Source organism: Aotus nancymaae, unplaced genomic scaffold, assembly GCF_030222135.1.
Source record: "Aotus nancymaae isolate 86718 unplaced genomic scaffold, 86718_ANA_hifiasm-v0.15.2.pri h1tg000003l, whole genome shotgun sequence".
Classification (NCBI taxonomy): Eukaryota; Metazoa; Chordata; class Mammalia; order Primates; family Aotidae; genus Aotus; species Aotus nancymaae.
Window position 1 is genome coordinate 3610688 of NW_026988414.1, and position 22721 is coordinate 3633408.

The following is a 22721-nucleotide window of genomic DNA, read 5'->3' on the forward strand; positions in this document are numbered from 1 at the left end:
GAATATGGTAAAACCCCGTCTCTACTAAAAATACCAAAAATTAGCTAGGCGTGGTGGCATGTGCCTGTAATCCCACTTACTCAGGTAGCTGAGACAGGAGTATGGCTTGAACCCAGGAGGCAGAGGTTGTAGTGAGCCAAGATCGCACCATTGGACTCCAGCCTGAGTGACAGAACGAGACTCCGTTTCAACAAAAAAAAAGAAAGAAAGAAAGAAAAAAAAATACATATATATGTAAAGTAAAAACATAAAAATTAGCCGGGCATGGTGGCACATGCTTGTAATCCCAGCTACTAGGGAGGCTTAGGCAGGAGAATCGCTTGAACCTGAGAGGCGGAGGTTGAGGTGAGCTGAGATTGCTCCACTACACTCTAGCCTGGGTGACAGAGTGAGACTCTGTTTCAAAAACAAACAAACCAGCTGGGCATGGTGGCTCATGCTTGTAATCCCAACACTTTGGGAAGCTGAGGCGAGTGGATCACCTGAGGTCGGGAGTTCAAGACCAGCCTGAACAACATGGTGAAATCCCATCTCTACTAAAAATACAAAAAAAAATTAACCGGGTGTGGTATTGCATTCCTGTAATTCCAGCTACTCGGGAGGCTGAGGCAGGAGAATTGCTTGAACCCGGGAGGCGGAGGTTGCAGTGAGCCAAAATCATACCATTGCACTCCAGCCTGGGCAACAAGAGTGAAACTCCGTCTCAAAAAATACATAGAGAGAGAAGCAGGACGCAGTGGCTCACGCCTCTCATCCCAGTACTCTGGGGGGCCAAAGTGGGTAGATTGTTTGAGTCCAGGAGTTTGAGACCAGCTTAGGCAACATGCGAAACCCAGTCCCTACAAAAGATACAAAAAAAAAAAATTTAGCCAGGCGTGGTGGCATGTGCCTGTGGTCCAGCTACGTGGGAGGCTAAAGTGGGAGGATCACTTGAGCCCAGGAGGTTGAGGCCACAGTGAGCTGTGTGTGTGTCACCGCACTTCAGCCTGGGCAACAGAAGGAGACCCTGTCTCAGAAAAAAAAAAAAATATATATACACACACACACACACACACACACACACACACTATATATATATATATATATAGTGTAAATGGCTTTTATTGAGGGCCTACTATGTGCTGGGCAATAGGTCTGCAAGGGTCCTCCTCCAGCCCCCTGCACTTTGCACTGGCCAGGGAGGAGAGTGCTGGGGAGACCCAAACATCAAGCTAGGGGAGGGGCCTGAGGTGGAGGTAGAAGGGGACAGAAGTGCCCACTGGCTGAGTCCTTAGGGAGGGAAGGGCTCCTGGGGTCTGCCCAGCTTGAAACAGAAGGCTGGGGGCCACCAGGCCTTGAATCAGGCCAGGCAGGGTTAAGGGGCCTGGGAGTCCTGCCCCTTTGCTGTGAGACCTTTAGGGAATGGGATCCATCTCTGAGTGGTTTCTCCCGAAGTAAGACTAGTCCAGAGGGCAGAGTGGCCGTGCCCAAGGTGGCGGCAGGTCTGACTAGATCTGCGGCCCCTGCCAACAACCTTCTCTTCTGCTCCCTGGGCAGCAGTGGCCTGCTCCTGGGCACTCCTTCGCAGTCATCACCTGGACCTGGTGGGACAGGAGAAGCAGGAAAAGAAAGAGAATTACAGTCAGACAGAAATCAGAGAGAGACAGACACTGACAAATACAGAAAAACAGAGGCAGAGACAGGCAGAGAGAGAAAGAGCTAGAGAGGGATGCAGAGACAGCTGAAGGTACAATTAGAGATGACACAGAGGCCAGCACAGTGCCTCACGTCTATAATTCCAGCACTTTGGGAGACCAAGACAGGCAGATATTTGAGGTCAGAAGTTCAAGACCAGCCTAGCCAACATGGTGAAACCCCATCTCTACTAAAAATACAAGAGGCTGGGAGTGGTGGTGGGTGCCTGTAGTACCAGCAACTTGGGAGGCTGAGACAGGAGAATCGCTTGAACCCAGAATAAGGAAGGCAGAGGTTGTAGTGAGCTGAGATCACGCCACTGCACTCCAGCCTGGGCAACAGAGCAAGAGTCTGTCTCAAAATAAATAAATAAGTAAATAAAATTTTTAAAAAATACAAAAAGCAGCTGGGCCTGGTGGTGGGTGCCTGTAATCCCAGTTACTCAGGAGGCTGAGGCAGGAGAATCGCTTGAGCCCAAGAGGCAGAGGTTGCAGTGGGTCAAGATCACGCTACTGCACTCCAGCCTGGGCGACAGTGCAAGACTCTGTCTCAAAAAAAAAAAAAAAAAAAAAAAGACATAGAGGCAGGGAGAGGGAAGGCTGAGAAGGGGAAAACAGCCCAGACATAGTCATGCCATCAAAGGGGACAGAAAGCCAAGGCCTATGGGGCTGGGGCCCCTTCCCACCCCGGCCTCACCTAGAGCTCATCTCGAGGCTGGGGCTGGAGGCTGTGCCCACTGCTGCCACCCAGGTCCAGGTGGGGGCTGCGCAGGGCCTTTTGGGAGCCGCTCCAACTGATGAGGCGGCCGCTGTCGTCATCCCACGGAGAGGATGTCTCGGTGTCACTGAGCCACTCGGCGTCCCCGGCATAGTGGGTAGGGGCAGCGAGCAGGGGCCGGGCTGAGAAGGCCAGCAGGTCCCTCGGCCAGAAGTGTGCCTTGTACTCCTCACTGTGAGGTGAGAGGACAGCTTAGGGGGACTGAGGTGGGCCCCTACTCCCAGGCTACACGCCTGCCAGAAGCCAGGCACCTCTCCTGCCCAGAGCACCTCACTCCCTGCCATCTAGTCCTCACAACAGCCCTGAGCAGTGGGACTTCCACTAACCCCATTTTCCAAATTAGGAAACTGAGGCTGAGAACAGGGAAGTCAATTGATTAAAAACTGTGTGTACTGCCTGGCCAACATGATGAAACCTCATCTCTACTAAAAATATAAAAATTAAGGCTGGGAGCAGTGGCTCACATCTGTGACCCCAGCACTCTGGGAGGCCCAGGTGGGCTTATCACTTGAGGTCAAGGAGTTTGACACCAGCCTAGTCAACATAGTGCAACCCTGTCTCTACTAAAAATACAAAAAAATTAGCTGGGTGTGGTGGCGCGTGCCTATAATCCCAGCTCCTCAGGAGGCTGAGGCAGGAAAATCACTTGAACCTGGGAGGCGGAGGTTACAGTGAGTCAAGAGCATGACACTGTACTCCAGCCTGGGAGACAAACTCTGTCTGAAAAAAAAAAAAAATTAGCAGGGTGTGGTGGCACTCGCCTGCAATCCCAGCTACTTGGGAGGCTGAGCCAGGACTAACTGCTTGAACCTGGGAGGCAGAGGGTACAATGAGTCAAGATCATGCCACTGCTTCTAGCCTGGGCAACAGAGCGAGACTCCATTAAAATGAAAAAAAAAAAAAAAAGAAAAGTCTGCATGCGCTGCGCAGAATTCACACCTAGATCGGTGTACTCTAAAGCTAGGCTGAGCCACTCCTTGGTGACCTGGACCAAGTGACTTGGTCTTGCCAGTCTCAGTCTTCCCATCTGCCCAGTGAGGGGACTTCCTGCTGATGGAGGTGGGTTCCTGGAGGGACGCCCCTGCCCTGCCACGCCCGGCCCCCGTCAGAGCCTCACTTGGGGTGCTGGTCGAACATGATGGGCAGGAACTCATCGACGGGCAGCATGCGGCTCAGAGGCTGTGAGGCCAGCAGTTTGCGGGCGCCCGCTAGGCTCAGGGCATAGGCCAGCGTCCAGTAGGAGTACCCAGCCACCACCAGGCCCGGCAGCCCCTCCACAGCCACCTCCTTCTCAGGGTTCACCTGCTTCCGCCCAAGGTAGCTGTAAGTGACACCAAAGGGCCCAGGAGTCACTTAGGTCCTGGGTGTCACGTGACCCTCCTGCATCCCCTTATAGGGCCAGGCTCTGGGGGGGATGGGCCGGCCAGGGTCCCAAGCAGGAAAAGGCAGACTCCAGAGACCCGCCCCCTTGTCCCTGAGGGTGCAGGCTGCCTACATCAGGTCCCACGGCAGTTTCTCTGCCTCCACGTCCTCCATCAGCCGCTCCAGTCGCCGCCTGAAGTTGCTCTCAAAGCGCACATCATCTTCAAACACCAGGACCCGGGCCAGGCCCCTGGCAACCACCTGTGGTACACGATGGGGTAGGAGATGGCTCTTCGAAGCTGAGCTATCCCCCTCCCTTCATGCTGAAGCCACAGCCTCTGCCTGGCCTCCATTGCCCTGGCCACATCACGGAGTTGCCCCAAAGCCTGCTGGAGGCCTCATTGCCCAGGACCTGAAATCCCAACCTCACTCTGGCATTTGAAGCTTCCCAGATAGAATCATGATGGTAACCATGGCCCTTGCTACATCCCCTGACTGCTACTGTACACCAGCGCTGGGCTACTGCATATCTCTGAGGGCCCTCCGGAGGCAGGATATGACGATCCTCAATTGCAGGAAGGGGGTGGACACGTGCCTGTCCAAGGACCCACAGCCAGAAAGTGGCAGAGCTGGGATGTGAACCTGCATCTGTGGAACGCCAGGGCCCAGCTTGTCACTTTGGCCTCCTGCGATTTTCTAAAGGAAGCTGGGCTGGGTGGGAGTTGGGAAGACCCTAGCCCTGAACATCCCGAAGAAAAAGTACTTTTGATAACTTTTGGAAAAGTTACTTTGGAATAACTTTTGGAAAACTACTTTTGATAACTTTTGTGAAAAGAAAAGGAGATCGGCTGGGTGCGGTGGCTCACGCCTGTAATCCAAGCACTTTGGAGGCCAAGGCGGGCGGATCACCTGGGGTGGGGAGTTCATGACCAGCCTGACCAACATGGTGAAACCCCATCTTTTAAAAAAAAAAAAAATTTAAATGAAAATAAATAAATAAATAAAAAATAAAAAAAGAAAAGGAGATCAGCTAAGAAAGTAGTGAAGCCAGGCACGGTGGCTCAGGACTGTAATCCCAGCACTTTTGGAGACTGAGGCAGGTGGAATCGCTTGAGCTCAGTTTGAGACCAGCCTGGACAACATGACGAAACCCCTTCTCCACAAAAAATACAAAATTAGCTGGGTGTGGTGGTGCACGCCTATAGTTGCAGCTACTCGGGGGGCTGAGGTGGGATAACTGCTTGAGCCCAGGAGGTCCAGGCTGCCATGAGCCAAGATCACGCCATTGCACTCCAGCCTGGGTGCCAGAGTAAGACCCTGTCCCACCCCAAAAAAAGTAGTGAACCATGTCATCCTCTAATTTGTTCAGAGACGGTAAAAAAGCCAACATAGCTATAATCCCATCACTTTGGGAGGCCGAGGCAGGTGGATCACGAGGTCAAGAGATCGAGACCATCCTGGTCAACGTGGTGAAACCCCATCTCTACTAAAAATACAAAAATTAGCTGGGCATGGTGGTGCACGCCTGTAGTCCCAGCTACTCGGGAGGCTGAGGCAGGAGAATTGTTTGAACCCAGGAGACGGAGGTTGCAGTGAGCCGAGATCGCGCCATTGCACTCCAGCCTGGGTAACAAGAGCGAAACTCCATCTCAAAAAAAAGCCAACATAGGCTGGGTGTGGTGGCTAATGCCTGTAATCACAGCACTTTTGGAGGCCGAGGCAGGCGGATCACCTGAGGTCGGGAGTTTGAGACCAGCCTGGCCAATATAGTGAAACCCCGTCTCTACTAAAAATTTAAAAATTAGTCAGGCATGGTGGCACAGGTCTGTAATCCCAGCTACTTGGGTGGCCGAAGTAGGAGAATCACTTGAACCTGGGAGGTCAAGGTTGCAGTGAGCCAAGATCACACCACTGCACTCCAGGCTGGGCGACAGAGCAATAATTCGTCTCAAAACAAAAAACAAAAAACAAAAGCCATAATGCTCCCATACACATACACATATATTTTGGCTACAGCAGAAAATAAAAACAAGAGATTCATGCCCCGTCTCCTAGACGGGTTGCCCTTGGAGGACCCAGTTCCCCTGTTCTCTCCAGCATTTCCAGCAACCTTTCCCCTGGGGCTGAGGCTTCCTGGCCAAGTACTGAGCACATGCTAAGTCCCAGGCTTCCTTTTTTCTGCTCCTAAACACCTTCCCGCCTCAGGGCCTTGGCCCCCACTGTTCTCTTCTGCCTAGAAGCTTCTTCCTCCCAACCCCTCAATGGTGAGGCCCACTCTGACCCCCTCCCACACGAGGCACCTCTCAATGTGGCCCACACCTCTCCCCTCCACTGCAAGCTTGGTTTTCTTGATTTCCGTAAGCCCCCTCTGGTCCCTGAGCCCCAGGGGGATCCCTTTATTGCAAGAAGGATCAGACATGCATAGTTCCTGTCCTCCTCTGTGTTCTCAGAGCAGAATATCTGCTAGCACATAGTAGGTGCTCAAGAGAGACTGCAGAATGAAAATGGGCACCCCCATTCTCCCCAAAGGCTGTGGGTGGGGGAAGCAGGTACCCTCACCTCTTCCCAGATGGAGTAGTGGCTGAGAAAGCAGCCCACCTCGCCCTTGGTCAGAGTGCGGCCCGAGTAGGGGTCCTGGTAGCCCGGGAGCAGGTCCACGCCGAGGCTTCTGATGGCACTGCTGTTGAGCATCCTGAGGGACACAGGTGTGGTGGGGTGAGGGGTGCCCGCCAGAGACCCCTCCAGAGGGGCCAGGCCTGTGCATGTCGGGGACAATACACACTGAAGTCGGGTTTAAAGAGGTTTCAACCTAGTAACGCCTTCGTGTGACCCAAAGCTGTTAAGGGACTGCGCCTGGGGAACTAGAGCTACTATTGCCAGTCTGGAGTGCAGTGGCTCCATCTCAGCTCACTGCGACTGCCACCTCCCAGGTTCAAGTGATTCTCCTGCCTCAGCCTCCCGAGTAGCTGGGATTACAGGCGCACACCATCATGCCTGGCTAATTTTTAAAAAAAATTTTTTTTTTTTTTTTTTTTTTTGAGGCGGAGTTTCGCTCTCGTTACCCAGGCTGGAGTGCAATGGCGCGATCTTGGCTCACTGCAACCTCCGCCTCCTGGGTTCAGGCAATTCTCCTGCCTCAGCCTCCTGAGTAGCTGGGATTACAGGCACGCGCCACCATGCCCAGCTAATTTTTTTGTATTAGTAGAGACGGGGTTTCACAATGTTGACCAGGATGGTCTCGATCTCTTGACCTCGTGATCCACCCGCCTCGGCCTCCCAAAGTGCTGGGATTACAGGCTTGAGCCACCGCGCCCGGCCAATTTTTTGTATTTTTAGTAGAGACGGGGTTTTACCATGTGGGCCAGTCTGATCTTGAACTCCTGACCTCAGGTGATCTGCGTGCCTCAGCATCCCAAAGTGCTGAGATTACAGGCACGAGCCACCACACCTGGCCACCTCGGGAGTTCTGAGAGGATAACTATTAGGATGTCTCCTAATACGATAGGACAGGGGTGACCCTTGAGGAAAGGGTGGGGTGGTAGGGGGCTGGCTGAGGTGCAGGCACTCCAGGATGCATGTGGGAACATGATAGATACTTCTTGGGCAGAGGCCCAAGCAAAGGATGAATATCCTATGGTCAAGAGACCTTGGTGTACATGGGGTCTCACACCTGTAAATCCCAATACTTTGAGAGGCCAAGGTGGGAGGCTTGCTTGAGGCCAGGAGCTAAAGACCAGCCTGGGCACAGAGAGAGACTCCATCTCTCCAAAAAAAAAAAATTTTTTTTTCAGATGAAGTCTCGCTATGGTCAGCCTGGGCTAGAACACAGTGGCATGATCTCGGCTTACTGCAAACCTCTGCCTCCTGGGTTCCAGCAATTCTCCTGCCTCAGTCTCCCAAGTAGGTGAGATTACAGGTGCCTACCACCACACCTGGCTAATTTTTGTATTTTCAGTAGAGACAGGGTTTCACCATGTTGGCCAGGCTGGTCTCGAACTCCTGACCCCAGGTGATCCACATGCTTCAGCCTCTCAAAGTTGTGGGATTACAGGCGTGAGCCACTGTACCCAGCCAAAAAAATTTTTTTAATTAGCTGGGCATAGTGGTGAATGCCTGCAGTCCCAGTTACTCAGGAAGCTGAGGCAGGAGGGTCACTTGAGGCCAGGAGTTCAAGACTAGCCTAGGCAACAGTAGTCAGACCCTGTCTCTATGAAAAAAAAAAAAAAAAAAAAAAAAAACGGCTGTGCGCGGTGGCTCACGCCTGTAATCCCAGCACTTTGGGAGGCCAAGGCGGGTGGATCACGAGGTCAAGAGATCGAGACCATCCTGGTCAACATGGTGAAACCCCGTCTCTACTAAAAATACAAAAAAATTAGCTGGGCACGGTGGCTCGTGCCTGTAATCCCAGCTACTCAGGAGGCTGAGGCAGGAGAATTGCCTGAACCCAGGAGGCGGAGGTTGCGGTGAGCCGAGATCGCGCCATTGCACTCCAGCCTGGGTAACAAGAGTGAAACTCCGTCTCAAAAAAAAAAAAAAATTTTTTTTTTTAGCCGGGCGTGGTGATGCAAACCTGTAATCCCAGCTACTCAGGAGTCTGAGGCAGGAGAATTGCTTAAAACCTGGGAGGCGGATGTTGAAGTAAGCTGAGATCACGCCACTGCACTCCAGCCTGGGTGACAGAGCAAGACTCTGCCTCCAAAAAAACATATATATTTTTAATTAGCTGTGTGTGATGGTGCATGCCTATAGTCCCAGTTACTCAGAAGGCTGAGGTGGGAGGATTGCTTGAGCCCAGGAGAGTAAGGCTGCAGTGAGCCATGTTTGTGCCACTGGACTTCAGCCTGGGCAACAGAGTGAGACTCTGTCTCTAAAAAAAAAAAGAGCTGAGCACTTGAAGCAAATAGCAGCAGATATATGGGTCCATGGGACCCCGGTGGCTAGAAGAGCCTGGCCTCTGGATTCCCCTGGGGAACATGGCTGGCCTTTCCCAACCCCCACCCCTCAGGAACTCAAGTCCAGGATGGAGAGTAATAATACTGAAGACACCTAATCCTTTGGAAACTTACCATGTGCCCAGCCCTGGCTAATTTCACTAAACTCACAAAACCCTAAGAGAAGGGCACAGTTATCTGCTATTTACACAAAAGGGCTGAGAGATGGGGGTAGCTGGCTGGAGGTCACACATTGGGTGACTGGTAGAACTGGTGAGCAGAGGGAGGGCATCTTCTCCCATGTATGTCTGTTCTGGAACTCCCCGAGAGGGTATTACTCAGGCCCTATTTGGATATTTCCTGGGACAGGAAACTCATTCAATCTGTCTGCTTTTCCCAGTCCTAGCAGGGGTCGGAGATGGATCACACTGCTCCCCTGAGCGCCCAGGGCCCCATCCCAGGCAGCCTCACCTGCCGTCCACAGCATCCACCACCCGCCCAGAGATCTCCATCTCCCAGAGCGAGGTCAGCATGCGTTCCCGACGGTCAGGCCTGCGAGCCAGGCTAATGACAAAGACCTGGAGGAGGCAGGGAGTGGACGGTAAGTGCAGGGGAGAGGGAGGGGAGCCCAGCCACCTCCTAACCCCAAGCCCACAGGCTGAGGGACTTACCTCATCAAACCCCATCTTGCTGGGCCTCTTGGAGGGCTGAGTCACATGAGCTGAGGCCTGCATGGGGGGCCCGTCCACTGCAAAGGGAAGCACGCCCCAGGCATGAGTCCCTGCTGGATCCTGTTAGCAGTCACCCTGAAATCCTAGCCCCCAGCCTCATTCCTGCCCCCTCAGCAGAACACCCCACAGGATGGGTCCTCAGAGATCACGGGATCCACCTGCTCCCATTGTGGAGATTTGAGACTGAGGCCCAACGGGGAATGGGACTTTCTCAGAGTCATGGAACGAGTTAGGGGCAAGGCTAGAACCCAAGGCCAATGCCCCCTTCAGTTCAGGGCCTAAGGAAAGGAGCACTGTGGGGAGGCAGTGAGTTGTGGCAGCAGGTAGGCAGAACAGTTCCCCAGCCCTCACCTAGTGCTTCTAAGATCAGGTGGATGAAGTTGACTCTCTCATCTTCTAGCCCCTGGTGGGATTTGACAGGCACATTCATGTACCCATAACGATGCTCATTGCACACATGGACCGAGACCCCTGCAGAGACAGGCTGAGTGAAAGCTGGAGTGCAGGGTAGGGCTCTCAGAACCTAGCTGAGAGGTCCTAGGCCCAGCACTGCCAGTGACCCAACGTGTCGGTCTTCTCTGGGACTCAGTTTCCCCACCTGTGGGACCAGAGGGAGAAAGGGCTTGGCTCACACAATATCTAAGGGGTCTTTCTGCTGAGATGGTTCATTTATTCAACAGAGCTGTCCAAGGCACCTGCTGGGAGCCAGGGGTACATCAGTGAGCAAGACTGAGTCTCTGCCCTCAGGTATCAAGGTGAGGCAGGAGCAGGCAAACTCCTCCCCACCACAGCCACAGGATGCCAATGAGCCCCACTGCTCTGTCCCCTAAATCCTCCTATCTCTCCCAATCCCCACCACCCTACCAAGATCCAAGGGCCATCGCCTTTTCCCCAGACCCCTCCACTTTACCCCACACCCTCTGGGGTTCCCCTTCACAATGTCTTTCACCTGGCAGCCAGAATGGCCTTCCCCCGGCTTCAATAATTGTTACTTTTTTTTTTTTTTTGAGACAAAGTCTCACGCTGACACCCAGGCTGGAGTGCAATGGCGCAATCTTGGCTCATTACAACCTCTGTCTCCCGGGTTCAAGTGATTCTCATGTCTCAGCCTCCTGAGTAGCTGGGATTACAGGCACATGCCACTATGCCCGGCTAATTTTTATATTTTTAGTAGAGATGGGGTTTTGCCATGTTGGTCAGGCTGTTCTCACACTCCTGACCTCAGGTGATCCACCCACCTCTGTCTCCCAAAGTGCTGAGATTACAGGCATGAGCCACTGAGCCTGTCTAATATTTGTTACCTTTATTTTAATTATCCTCAGGGGCAGGCATACGGTGCCAATTTAAAAGCTAACCCAGGCCGGGCACAGTGGCTCACGCCTGTAATCCCAGAACTTTGGGAGACAGAGGCGGGCAGATCATTTAAGGTCAGGAGTTTGAGACCAGCCTGGCCAACATGGTGAAATCCCATCTCTACTAAAAATACAAAAATTAGCTGGATGTGGTGGTGGGTGCCTGTAATTCCAGCTACTCGGGATGCTGAGGCAGGAGAATCACTTGAACCAGGGAGGCAGAGGTTGCAGTGAGCCAAGATTGCACCACTGCACTCCAGCCTGGACGACAGAGCAAGACTCTGTCTCAAAACAAACAAACAAAAAACAAATAAAAGCTAACTCCATTCCCAACATTGAGCACAGGGCCTGGCCCAGAGCCGGGATGCCAATAGCTGGCTGTTGGAGACTGAATTCCTTCAAACCATTGACCAATTAACAACGGCTGTCACTTGAAGTAGGGATAGCAATGAAAAATAACAGAATGCTTTTGTTTCCCCTTGTTTTTTCTCCTCCAATTATTTCACCTTCACTCACTTTTTGCACTTGATAAGATTTCTTCTCGCACGTCTGCACACTGCAGACTTCTCCAGCACAAAGAATCACAACCTCCTCCTCACCGGTTGCCACTGATTACTTGATTAAATCGTCACCTCTAATTTATCCTGACCACCAGCAAAGTTCTTCTCCACCCACCAGACAGTCTTCGAGATCAGAATTACACATTCTCTGAAGCCTTCTCAAGAAATTCATTCCAGGCCGGGCGCGGTGGCTCACGCCTGTAATCCCAGCACTTTGGGAGGCCGAGGCGGGTGGATCACGAGGTCAAGAGATCGAGACCATCCTGATCAACATGGTGAAACCCCGTCTCTACTAAAAATACAAAAAAAATTAGCTGGGCATGGTTGCATGCGCCTGTAGTCCCAGCTGCCTGGGAGGCTGAGGCAGGAGAATTGCTTGAACCCAGGAGGCGGAGGTTGCAGTGAGCCGAGATCGCGCCATTGCACTCCAGCCTGGGTAACAAGAGCGAAACTCCGACTCAAAAAAAAAAAAAAAAAAGAAAAGAAAGTCATTCCAACATGAGTGTCTCCACCCCTCCCTCTCATCCTCAGGACTGGATTTGTTCCATCATTCACACCCAAACACTTTCTTCTTTTTTTTTTTTTTGAGACAGGGTCTCATCCTGTGTTGCTCAGGGTGGAGCCTCCCAAGGAGGCTGAGACATCCTCCTACAGGCATGGGCCAACACGCCAGGTTAATTTTTAAATATTTTTTGTAGAGATGGGGTCTTGCAGCCAGGGATGGCAGCTCATGCCTGTAATCGTAGCACTTTGGGAGGCTGAGAGGGGCAGATCACTTGAGCCCAGGAATTCAAGACCAACCTGGGCAATATGGCAAAACCCCATCTCTACAAAAAATACAAAAATTAGCTGGGCATAGTGATGTGTACTCACGGTCCCAGGTACACAGGAGGCTGAGGTGGGGGAGGAGGTCAAGGCTGCAGTGAGCCAAGATTGCGCCACTGCACTCCAGCCTGGGCCACAGAGCAAGACTCCCTCTCAAAAAAAAAGGCAGAAAAGAGATGAGGTCTTGCTTTGTTTTCCAGGCTAATCTCGAATTCCTGAGCTCAAGTGATTCCCCACCAGCCTCAGCCTCCCATGAGTTTGAGATTACAGGTGTGAGCTACCTCGTCCGGCCATACCCAAACACTTTCTAGTAACTTTCATCTTAAAAGTAATTACTGGCCAGGTGCAGTGGCTCACACCTGTAATCCCAGCACTTTGGGAGGCCGAGGCCGGTGGATTGCTTGAGCCCAGGAGTTGGAGACCAGCCTGGGCAACATGGCAAAACCCTATCTATCTCTACAGAAATTAGCCAAGCTACAAAAATTAGCTGTAGTGTCCCAGCTACTTGGGAGGCTGAGGCAGAAGGACTGCTTGAGCCCAGGAGGTGGAGGTTGCAGTGAGCTGAGATCACACCAAAAAAAAAAAAAGAGAGAGAGAGAAAAGAAAACTCATGACCCGAAGTTCTGGCTCATGAGTCAAGAGGATGACATGCAGAGTAGGGAAGGGCATGCTAAGCAGACAAAATAGCATGTGCAAAGGCACAGAGGCCTCCAAGGAACGCTCAAGGAGGGCTGGTCCTCACCAGCAGCCTGACAGGCATAGGCGAAGACGATGATGTCGTCGAAAGGCCAAGTGTAGTTGGGATGTGGGGGGTAGAAGGCAAGCTGGTCTGCCCCTTCAGCCCGCAGGGACACCAGGAAGGTGGAGTGGACCATGGGGACGCGAAAGCAGCCCCGGCGCTGGCGGTTCTTGGTGGGGAAGTACTCAGCTGTGCGGCGGTAGTAGCCCTGGAGGAAGGGAATGCTTTGCGCTGTGAGAGGGCTCCCCTGCCCCTGCCCACAGACCCCAAGGCCTTCAGGCTCTCTGCTTTCCACGTCCACCCTTCCAGGATCTCAGTCCACCCAAGGTCCCCCTCCCGGCCTTACCTGGGGGGTGATCCCACACCAGAAGTTGGAGTAGTAGGTCTGGGAGTCCAGCATTGGGGCCACCACGGGAAGCCCCTGCCCCATCAGAAGCCGAAGAGTCTGGTTGTTGGTCAGAATGTTGTCTGTGTCTGCAAACTTTGGGGAGGGGACATCACAGGTTCCAGCCCCACCTGGGCTGCAGCCCCCCAAGGAGTTCACTTCACTGAGTGGTCCTGCCAGAGACCCAGTGTGGCTCCTAGGATCCAGTGGAAATGCTCCTACAGAGGTCTAACTAACATACTCAGTAGATCTGTTTCTGGACCAACGATCTAGTCTGGGACACTGACTTAGGGATTGGGTCCAGAGATTACACCTGAGTTGCTGATCTAAGATCTTTATCTGGGATCTGGCTTAGAAAATGGATCCAGGCCAGGCACCGTGGCTCACACCTATAAACCCAGCACTTTGGGAGGCCAAGGCAGATGGATCACGAGGTCAGGAGATTGAGATCATTCCTGGCCAATACGGTGAAATCCTGTCTCTACTAAAATACAAAAAATTAGCTGAGCATGGTGGTGGGCACCTGTAGTCCCAACTACTTGGGAGGCTGAGGCAGGAGAATCACTTGAACCCGGAGGCTGAGGTTGCAGTGAGCTGAGATTGCACCACTGCATTGCTCTCCAGCCTGGAGACAGGGCAAGACTCCATCTTAAAAAAAAAAAAAAGAAAAGAAAATGGGTCCAAACACCTACTCTGAGCTCTAGTTCAGAGATCCAGGCTCAGTTTATACCTGGGCTCTCGCCCAGGAATTGAGGCTAAATATAGTATATACAATGGGATCCAACTGAGAGGTCCAGGCTTAGAACCTAGTCTGACCTCTAACATAGGGATCCAAGCTGAATATCTGGTCTGGGCTCTGGCCTGCTGGAGGATCCAGTCTTCAGGTGGGTTAGTAACACCCAGATTTCTTTCTTTCTTTCTTTCTTTTTTTTGAGATGGAGTTTCGCTCTTGTTACCCAGGCTGGAGTGCAATGGTGCGATCTCGGCTCACCGCAACCTCCGCCTCCTGGGTTCAGGCAATTCTCCTGCCTCAGCCTCCTGAGTAGTTAGGATTACAGGAACGTGGCACCATGCCCAGCTAATTTTTTTTTGTATTTTTAGTAGAGACGGGGTTTCACCATGTTGACCAGGATGGTCTCGACCGCTTGACTTCGTGATCCACCCACCTCGGCCTCCCAAAGTGCTGGGATTACAGGCGTGAGCCACCGCGCCCGGCCTCTTTCTTTCTTTTTTTTTTTTTTTTTTGAGACTGAGTTTCACTCTTGTCACCCAGGCTGGAGTGCAGTGGTGTGATTTTTGCTCAGTGCAACCTCTGCCTCCCAGTTTCATGCGATTCTTGTGCCTCAGCCTCCCGAGTAGCTGGGATTACAGGTACCTGCCACAATGCCCAGCTAATTATTGGCTTTTTTTTGAGACAGTCTTGCTCTGTCGCCCAGGCTGGATTGCAGTGGCTCGATCTTGGCTCACTGCAACCTCCACCTCCTGGGTTCAAGCGATTCTCCTGCCTCAGCCTCACAAGGAGCTGGGATTACAGGCGGGCACCACCATGCCCAGCTAATTTTTGTATTTTTAGTAGAGACAGGGTTTCACCATGTTGATCAGGCTGATCTCGAACTCCTGACCTCAAGATCCACCCGCCTTGGCCTCCCAAAGTGCTAGGATTACAGGCATGAGCCACCTCACCCAGCTAATTATTGTATTTTTAGTAGAGACGGGGCATGACCAGGTTAGCCAGGCTGGTCTCGAACTCCTGACCTCAGGTGATCCACGCACCTCAGCCTCCCAAAATGCTAGGATTACAGATGTGAGCCACTGCACCCAGCCTGCACCCATATTTCTATCAGGGACAGAAACTACCACCTTTCAGAAGCCCAATTCTAGCCAGACTTCCTTACCAGGATATAATCAGCCCCCCAGTCCCTGGCAAAGGTGAGGGCTTCCTGCTTCAACTCCATCAGAAACTGGTGCCTTTCTTTGGTCCAGTGCTTGGGACCCTCTTCGTCTGGGTAGGACCTGAGTGGGTAGAGAGGTGAGATGTTCCCATGGGGTCCATGCCCCTCTCTCTGCAGGGCAGTGGACTGAGCCCTGGATTGGAGGCTGTGGCACTGGGCTGTCCCTTTTCCTCTCCAGGCCGCAGCTGTTCTCCATCTTCCCCAGCACCCTTCCCCTCAGATCAGCACCTGGGCTCCCCCTCAGGCCTCCAGACCACAGTGGCATAGTCATCGCCCACAGCCGCCAGCCACTCCTGCAGCATCTCTGTGGTGTTGTCCACATTGTGGTCCGTGGCACACCTGGGGATGGAAAGAAAAAAGGAGGCTGAGGCGGCACAGCTACAGAAGGATTGAACTCCAAGGCAGCCTTAACCCTGAAGCACCCACACCTTTGAGGCCGGGCTCTCCCTGGAACAGTGAAGGCTGGGCGTGCTATAGCAGAGGCGCTGGAGGCAGCCCAGCTAGGTCCCCAACACAGTTCTGTGACCTGCTGTGTGACCTCAGGCAAGTCCCATCTTTCTCTGGGCTTCACGTCCTCCCTCTATAACTTAATCTGTCCTGCCTATATCATAGGCCAAGATAAGAGAAGACTAATGCATTTTTTTTTTAGATGAAGTCTCGCTCTGTCACCCAGGCTGGAGCACAGTGGCACAATCTCAGCTCACTATAGCCTCCACCTCCCAGGTTCAAGCGATTCTCCTACCTCAGCCTCCCGAGTAGCTGAGATTACAGGTGCCTGCCACCACGCCCAGCTAAGTTTTGTGTGTTTAGCAGGGCTTCACCATGTTGGCCAGGCTAGCCTCGAACTCCTGACTTCAGGTGTCCTGCCCACCTCGGCCTTCCAAAGTGCTGGAACTACAGGAGTGAGCCCCCATGCCCGGCCCACGAATGCATTTTGAAAGATGAAAAGTACCTCAACTTTAAGCATCGCACCTGCTGCATTCCCTGGTTACATTTGTTAGGTGGGCAAGTACCTACCTGTGTGACTCGTGGCTGTGTGACCACAGGCCAGCCCCTGTCCCTCTCTGAATGGGAACTAGACAAAGAGCTGCTGCTTTCCTCCACCCCCAGGACCAAACTCTGCTCTGAGCGTCCCTGAGAATGCAATTGGCCCCAGGCTCTGTTGTCATGGGGCACAGCCTCCCCTCTTCTGGGGAAGGGGCTCCCATAACAGAGGGGGTGCTTAACCAAGATCCCAGGTTTTGGGTGATGCTGCCCCTTTAAGCCAATTCCCCAGAAATGAAGATTACGTGTCAAGTCTTACAGGGGCGGGAACTAACTAACTCCCAAACTGTGGTAATTGTGGGCGGCCTCCCCAGGCCAGGGCGCCACCCCCCCAGCCCAGCTGTGGTGTGTTGTAAAGGGTGGCTTGTCATTTTTCTCAGTTTACCCCCAACCTCAGGCAGGGACTCCTCCCTGTTCTGGCATCTACAGATCAGGGGTTGTGGCCTCCGATCCCATTGCCCTGTGGGTACAGAGGTGCCAGAGGGGAGAGGCTCCAGTGAGGGGGGCTGCTCTTGGCTGACAGGATCCTGCCCCTCTACCAAGAGAGCAGGCCTCAGCCCTGAGGGAGGGGGAGCTGAACAGACTCCCCTGCACAGCCCGGAGCCCAGGGCTGATTTCACCCCCCACCTGTGCCCTAAAGCCTCCAGCCTGGCCTATCCCTGCCACGTTGGGCCCCAGGGGACTTCAGAGGTTCCTGTCTGCTCCTCTCCAAATCCAACCACAGGTCCCACCAGGGTTGAGTTGGGCTCTTTAGGCTGGGATGAAAAGGGCTGGCTGGGCCCAATCTACCCTCAGGGAAGGCTCCAAGAGGAAGGAGTAGGGGACCAGAAGGAGGAGTGGGTGTCCCGCGTCAGCCTGTGGTCTCAGAGGTCTGTCATCGCCCAGCAGGGGGTTTGGGGTCCCGTCTGGGGCCTCTGGCTGGCAGGGCCCTCTGTGAGGGGAGGGGCCTGTCTAGGTGGTGTCTGGGCGGCAAGTGAGGGGAGAGGGCCACTGCGGGCGGGGGCCGCCTGCAAGGCTAGGGGTTAGGTGCCCACTGGGTGCCAATGCCCGGGTCTCTCACCAGAGGGCCAGCCTGGCCCGAGGGTAGTCCAGCCGCTCCAGCGCGCCCAGGTAGTGGAGCAGTGAGTGCTCGGCATTGCGGGCCAGGATGGCAAGGACCACGGCGGGCAGCGGCGACTCCGCAACGCCAGGAGCCTCCAGCCACGACCCTAGCAGGAGCAGCAGCTTGAGCAGTCGCACAGCGGGGGCAGCGCGCATGGCGGGCGCTCTGGCAGCTGCGGCGGCCCCCGGGGCTCTCCGGCCGGCCGAGGGGAGGGGGCGGGGCCTGAGGCCCGGGTGGGGCCGAGGCGGACCCGGAGGGGGCGGGGCAGTGCACCCCTAGAGTGGCCCCCACTCTCTACCCCTGCGCGTGGATGCTCAAGTTTTCTGTTCTCGGCCTGGGGCACCGGAGGGCCAGGGCCCGAAGCCCCGCGCCAGCCTTGACCCGGGAGCAGCCCCGCCCGGAGGGGCGACGGGGGAGGGGCCCGAGGACGGGGACGGGGGAGGGGTGCTGGGACGAGTGCGTCGGAGCCTGCTGGGCGTCCGAGAATTATCGGGGCTCCTGGAACCCCTGGGCATTGAACCCACGGAATCCAGATTCCCCGACCCATGCAGCCGACCCTCCGACCTGAGCTGCAGACCCCCGCGGAGCGGCGCCCTCCCCGGGCTTCCCCGGCTCCCGCCCCCTTCCTCCCCCTCACCCCGGGCGCCCTCTGGCGGCCCCGGCGCCAGTTCCGCAGAGCAGCCGGGCCACGCCAGGGCCCGAGACCGATACCTGGCACGCGGGGCGCGGAGGGATCCCTCTGACCTGGGTTTGTCCTCCCGCGGCGTTCCGCGGCTGAAGTCCCCTGCGCGTCACCTCCTCGCCTCGGTCGCCAGCACCAGCATTGCTCCGGCCATTTAAGAGCACAGCCGGGCCGGGCGCAGTGGTTCACGCCTGTAATTCCAGCACTTAGGGAGGCCGAGGCGGGCGAATCACCTGCGGTCAGAAGTTCAAGACCAGCCTGGCCAACATGGTGAAACCCCCATCTTTACTAAAAATACAAAAATTAGCCGGGTGTGGTGGCTCACGACTGTAATCCCAGCCACTTGGGAGGCTGAGACAGGAGAATCGCTTGAACCTGGGAGACGGAGGTTGCAGTGAGCCGAGATCACGCCACTGTGCTCCAGCCTGGGTGACAGAGCGAGACATCGTCTCAAAAAGAAAGAAACAAACAAAACACACAGCCCTCTCTTAGTCTGAGTGTAGAACAAGGGGACACCACGCAGCTGCTCACAGCCACCTAGCTGCCCTCCAAAGCAGGGGATGTTGGCTCCCCTGGGGCACCGCCAGGGTCCTTAGGACCCTGCTGGGAGGGAAAGGACTCTCCAGCCTCTCCGGAGAGGAGCAGAAAAGGGAGAGGCCTGGTGGCACCACAAATGGGATGGAGCTGGGTGTCCACCACCAACCTGAGACAGGTCACTTTCCCCAAATGGGGCTGACAACACCACCCATTTGGGAGGGCTTGCAGGATTCCTCGAGAGAATGAATGCACTGACAGCTTACTCCCCCCACCCCCCCATGAAACCTGACACACAGGAAGAGCTCCGCCCTGGGGCTGGGAAGACAGGACTGGAGGAGAGAGAGAGGCTCCCCACTTCCCCCTCCCACCGCAGGAAAGATCTCCTTTCCTAGGAACTCCACGGGGTCTCCCTTCAGCCTCTTCCCACGGTCAGAGGAGGGAGCTAGGGCTGTGCACACTATCTCCACTGGCACTGGAGGGCTGGGGGGTCCATGGAGAAAGGGACTTACCTAGTGCAGGGGCAGCAGGTGCGCACTGAACCTTGAAGTCCTGATCCCACTGGAGGCCCAGCTCCGAAGCTTCCACCAGGATCGCTTCACAGCTTCCATTTGAGGCCATTTCTAGGCCATCGGCCCTACAATGAGAAGCATCCTATGTTACAGGCTGTGGAATGAAATAAAAAATAAGAAAAAAAAAGCATCCTAGAGAGTTGCCAGAGACCCCTCCCCCAACTGCACTGTAGCCCCTGGTGGAAAGCCAATCCCAGCCGCATAAGAGGGATTCTCTTTCTTTTTTCTTTTCTTTCTTTCTTTTTTTTTTTTTTAAGACTTTTCACCATGTTGGTCAGGCTGATCTTGAACTCCCGACCTCAGGTGATCCACCCTCCTTGGCCTCCAAAGTGCTTGGATTACAGGTGTGAGCCACCACGCCCGGCCTCTTTTTTTTTTTTTTTTTTTGAGACGGAGTCTTGCTCTGTTGCCCAGTCTGGAGTACAATGGCATGATCTCGGCTCACTGCAACCTCCACCTCCCGGGTTCAAGCGATTCTCCTGCCTCAGCCTCCCAAGTAGCTGGAATTACAGGAGCACACCACTAGGTCTGGCTAATTTTTGTATTTTTAGTAGAGACGGGGTGTCATTATGTTGGTCAGGCTAGTCTTGAACTCCTGACCTCATGATCTGCCTGCCTCGGCCTCCCAAAGTGCTGGGATTACAGGCATGAGCCACCTCACCCAGCCCAAGGGATTCGATTCCCTTTCTAAAGCAGAGCAGTGTCCCCAACTTCACCCACCCCAGAGTCATTCCAGAGCCTCTGCCTGTCCTATTGGTCTGAGGGTGTTATGGTCTGAGTGTCTATGAACCCCCAAAAACTCACATGTTGAAATCTAATCACTAATGTCAGAGTATTAAGAGGCCAGGCCTTTGGAAGTTGATTAGGAAGTAATTGGGTGGGCTCACCCACATGAATGGGACTAGTGCCCTTATAAAAGTGGCCTAGGGAACTTGTTCACCCCTTCTGCCACGTGAAGACACAGCTAGAAGGCCCCATGTCTGACGAACAAGCCCTTACCAGACATCAAATCTGCTGGTGCCTTGATCTGGGATCTCCCAACCCCCAGAACTATAAGCAATAAATTTCTTCTTCCTTTTCTTTTTGGGACGGAATCTTGCTCTGTCACCCAGGCTGGAATGCAGTGGTGGGATCTCGGCTCACTACAACCTCTGCTTCCCGGGTTCAAGTGACTCTTCTGCCTCAGCCTCTGGAGTAGCTGGGACTACAGGCATGTGCCACCACGCCTTGCTAATTTTTGTATTTTTAGTAGAGATGGGGTTTCACCATATTGGCCAGGCTGGTCTTGAACTCCTGACCTCATGATCTGCCTGCATCGGCCTCCTAAAGTGCTGGGATTACAAGGGTGACCCACAATGCCCAGCTGATAAATTTCTTTTGTTTATACATTACACAGTCTAAGATATGTTGTTATAGTGTCCCAAATGGACTAAGATGGGGGCTTCTAGATTCCTCCCTGGCCTCAAGTCTTCCTCTTCCTTGAAGTCCTCCCATCCTCCCCGATAGTCCAGCCTGTCACTAACTCTCTTGTCTTAGGGTTTTCCCATCACGCCTGTCTGGAAAACCCAGTACCCACCTTGTTTTTGGGCAGGTTGGGGCCGCTGCAAACTCAGGGTCTCTACTTTCAGTTGGGCTCTCACACAGCCCAGGAATCCTGTTTGCCTGTGTCCCCTGCCCAGTCTCCTCAGTGGCATTTCAAATGCCTCCAGTCTGAGAGGTGAGGTGGCTCAGGCTTGTAATATCAGGACTTTGGGAGGCCGAGGTGAGAGGATCACCTGAGGCCAGGAGTTTGAGACCAGCAAGAGAAACACGGAAAAACCCGGTCTCTATTAAAAATACAAAAAAGAAGGCCGGGCGCGGTGGCTCACGCCTGTAATCCCAGCACTTTGGGAGGCCGAGGCGGGTGGATCACGAGGTCAAGAGATCGAGACCACCCTGGTCAACATAGTGAAACCCCGTCTCTACTAAAAATACAAAAAATTAGCTGGGCATGGTGGCGCGTGCCTGTAATCCCAGCTAGTCAGGAGGCTGAGGCAGGAGAATTGCCTGAACCCAGGAGGCGGAGGTTGCGGTGAGCCGAGATTGCATCATTGCACTCCAGCCTGGGTAACAAGAGCGAAACTCCAACTCAAAAAAAAAAAAAAAAATATATATATATATATATATATATACAAAAAAGAAAAACCTAGCTGGGTGTGGTGGCACATGCCTGTAGCCCCAGCCACTTGGGAGGCTGAGGCAGGAGAATCACTTGAACCCAGAAGGCAGACATTGCAGTGAGCTGAGATTGTGCCACTGCACTCCAGCCTGGGCAACAGAGTGAGACTCTGTCCCTGGGAAAAAAAAAAAAGGCCAGGCACGGTGGCTTACGCCTGTAATCCCAGCACTTTGGGAGTCTGAGGCCGGTGATCGAGGTCAGGAGATTGAGACCATCCTGGCCAACATGGTGAAACCCTGTCTCCACTAAAATATAAAAATTAGCTAGGCATGATGGCATGTGCCTGTAATCCCAGCTACTGGGGAGGATGAAGCAGGGGAATTGCTTGAACCTGGGAGGCGGAGAAGGTTGCAGTGAGACGAGATTGTGTTACTGCACTCCAGTCTGACGACAGAGTGAGACTCTGTCTCAAAAAAAAAAAAAAAGCCTCCAGTCTTCTCAAGTCCCCGTTCCACTGCCCATCTCCCCTACTTTTTGGAGAAAATAGAAGCCATTACCTGGGAACTCTCATTTCCAGCCTCCAAACCAAACCTTCTACCTCTGCCATCAGCCAGCCTCAGGAGGCGCACCCTCCTCAACAGAACTGCCCCGGGAAACCGCCTTTGCAAAATTATAACTGAGGAAATTATGACAGTGAAAGAAATCAGACCTACCCGACTCTATCTTGCTTCTAACCCTTAAGCTGTCCTTGTTCATTCCTGGTCATAGGCCGAACTAACTTTGGGAAAGAATTCAGCTCGTGGTTTGTCTCTGAAACAAAATTGATAACAGCCCTTTCCCAAAAAGACCCCCTTCTTGCGTGGCGACCAGTCTGCCTTTGCAGGACTAACAAATTAGCCACAAGATTAGAAATGACAATTTAGAGGTCATGTGGCCTCCCGTTCCAAGAGTCCGAACCACCCCGTATTGCTCCTGGGGGTAACATCGCTGTTCTAAAACCTAAAATCAGTGTTTGAGATATTTTGCAGAGCCTACACTAGATGGATCAGCTGACACCACCCAGACCGGGAATCTGGCCCAACCAGTTCTACCATCGCATCCAGGAACAGAAGACATTAAGAAAACCTAACTTCAACTCCCTGTGATTCCATCTCCAACCTGGCCAATCAGCATTCCCCACATCCAAGCCTCTACCCGCCAAATTATCTTTAAAAGCTCTGACCCCGAATGCTTGGGGACACCAATTTAAGTAATGATAAAACTCTGGGCTCCCACACAGCCAGCCCTGCATCTCCACGGCAACTCCCCTGTCTTGATAAATTGGTTCTGTCTAGGCAGTGA

General features: G+C 53.6%; 1 protein-coding gene across 2 annotated transcripts; it reads right to left on the reverse strand.

Annotated features, from left to right (window-relative positions):
- Positions 1–1083: 1083 nt before the first annotated feature.
- Positions 1084–17610, reverse strand: CERCAM (cerebral endothelial cell adhesion molecule). 2 transcript variants are annotated; one of them, XM_012458026.2, is made up of 13 exons: positions 17393–17610; positions 15517–15627; positions 15232–15349; positions 13298–13432; positions 12955–13159; positions 9827–9946; positions 9416–9492; positions 9216–9322; positions 6373–6505; positions 3947–4074; positions 3569–3772; positions 2371–2623; positions 1084–1580 (listed from the first exon to the last, which is right to left on the reverse strand). In XM_012458026.2, exons 1-12 carry the CDS (start codon positions 17587–17589, stop codon positions 2371–2373), a joined length of 1788 nt encoding a protein of 595 aa, XP_012313449.2. In that variant the 5' UTR covers positions 17590–17610; the 3' UTR covers positions 1084–1580. The 2 variants fall into 2 exon arrangements, with proteins under 2 accessions (XP_012313449.2, XP_064231671.1); XM_064375601.1 differs by lacking the exon at positions 3569–3772 and having other exon boundaries at positions 17393–17589.
- Between the last annotated feature and the right edge of the window lie 5111 nt (positions 17611–22721).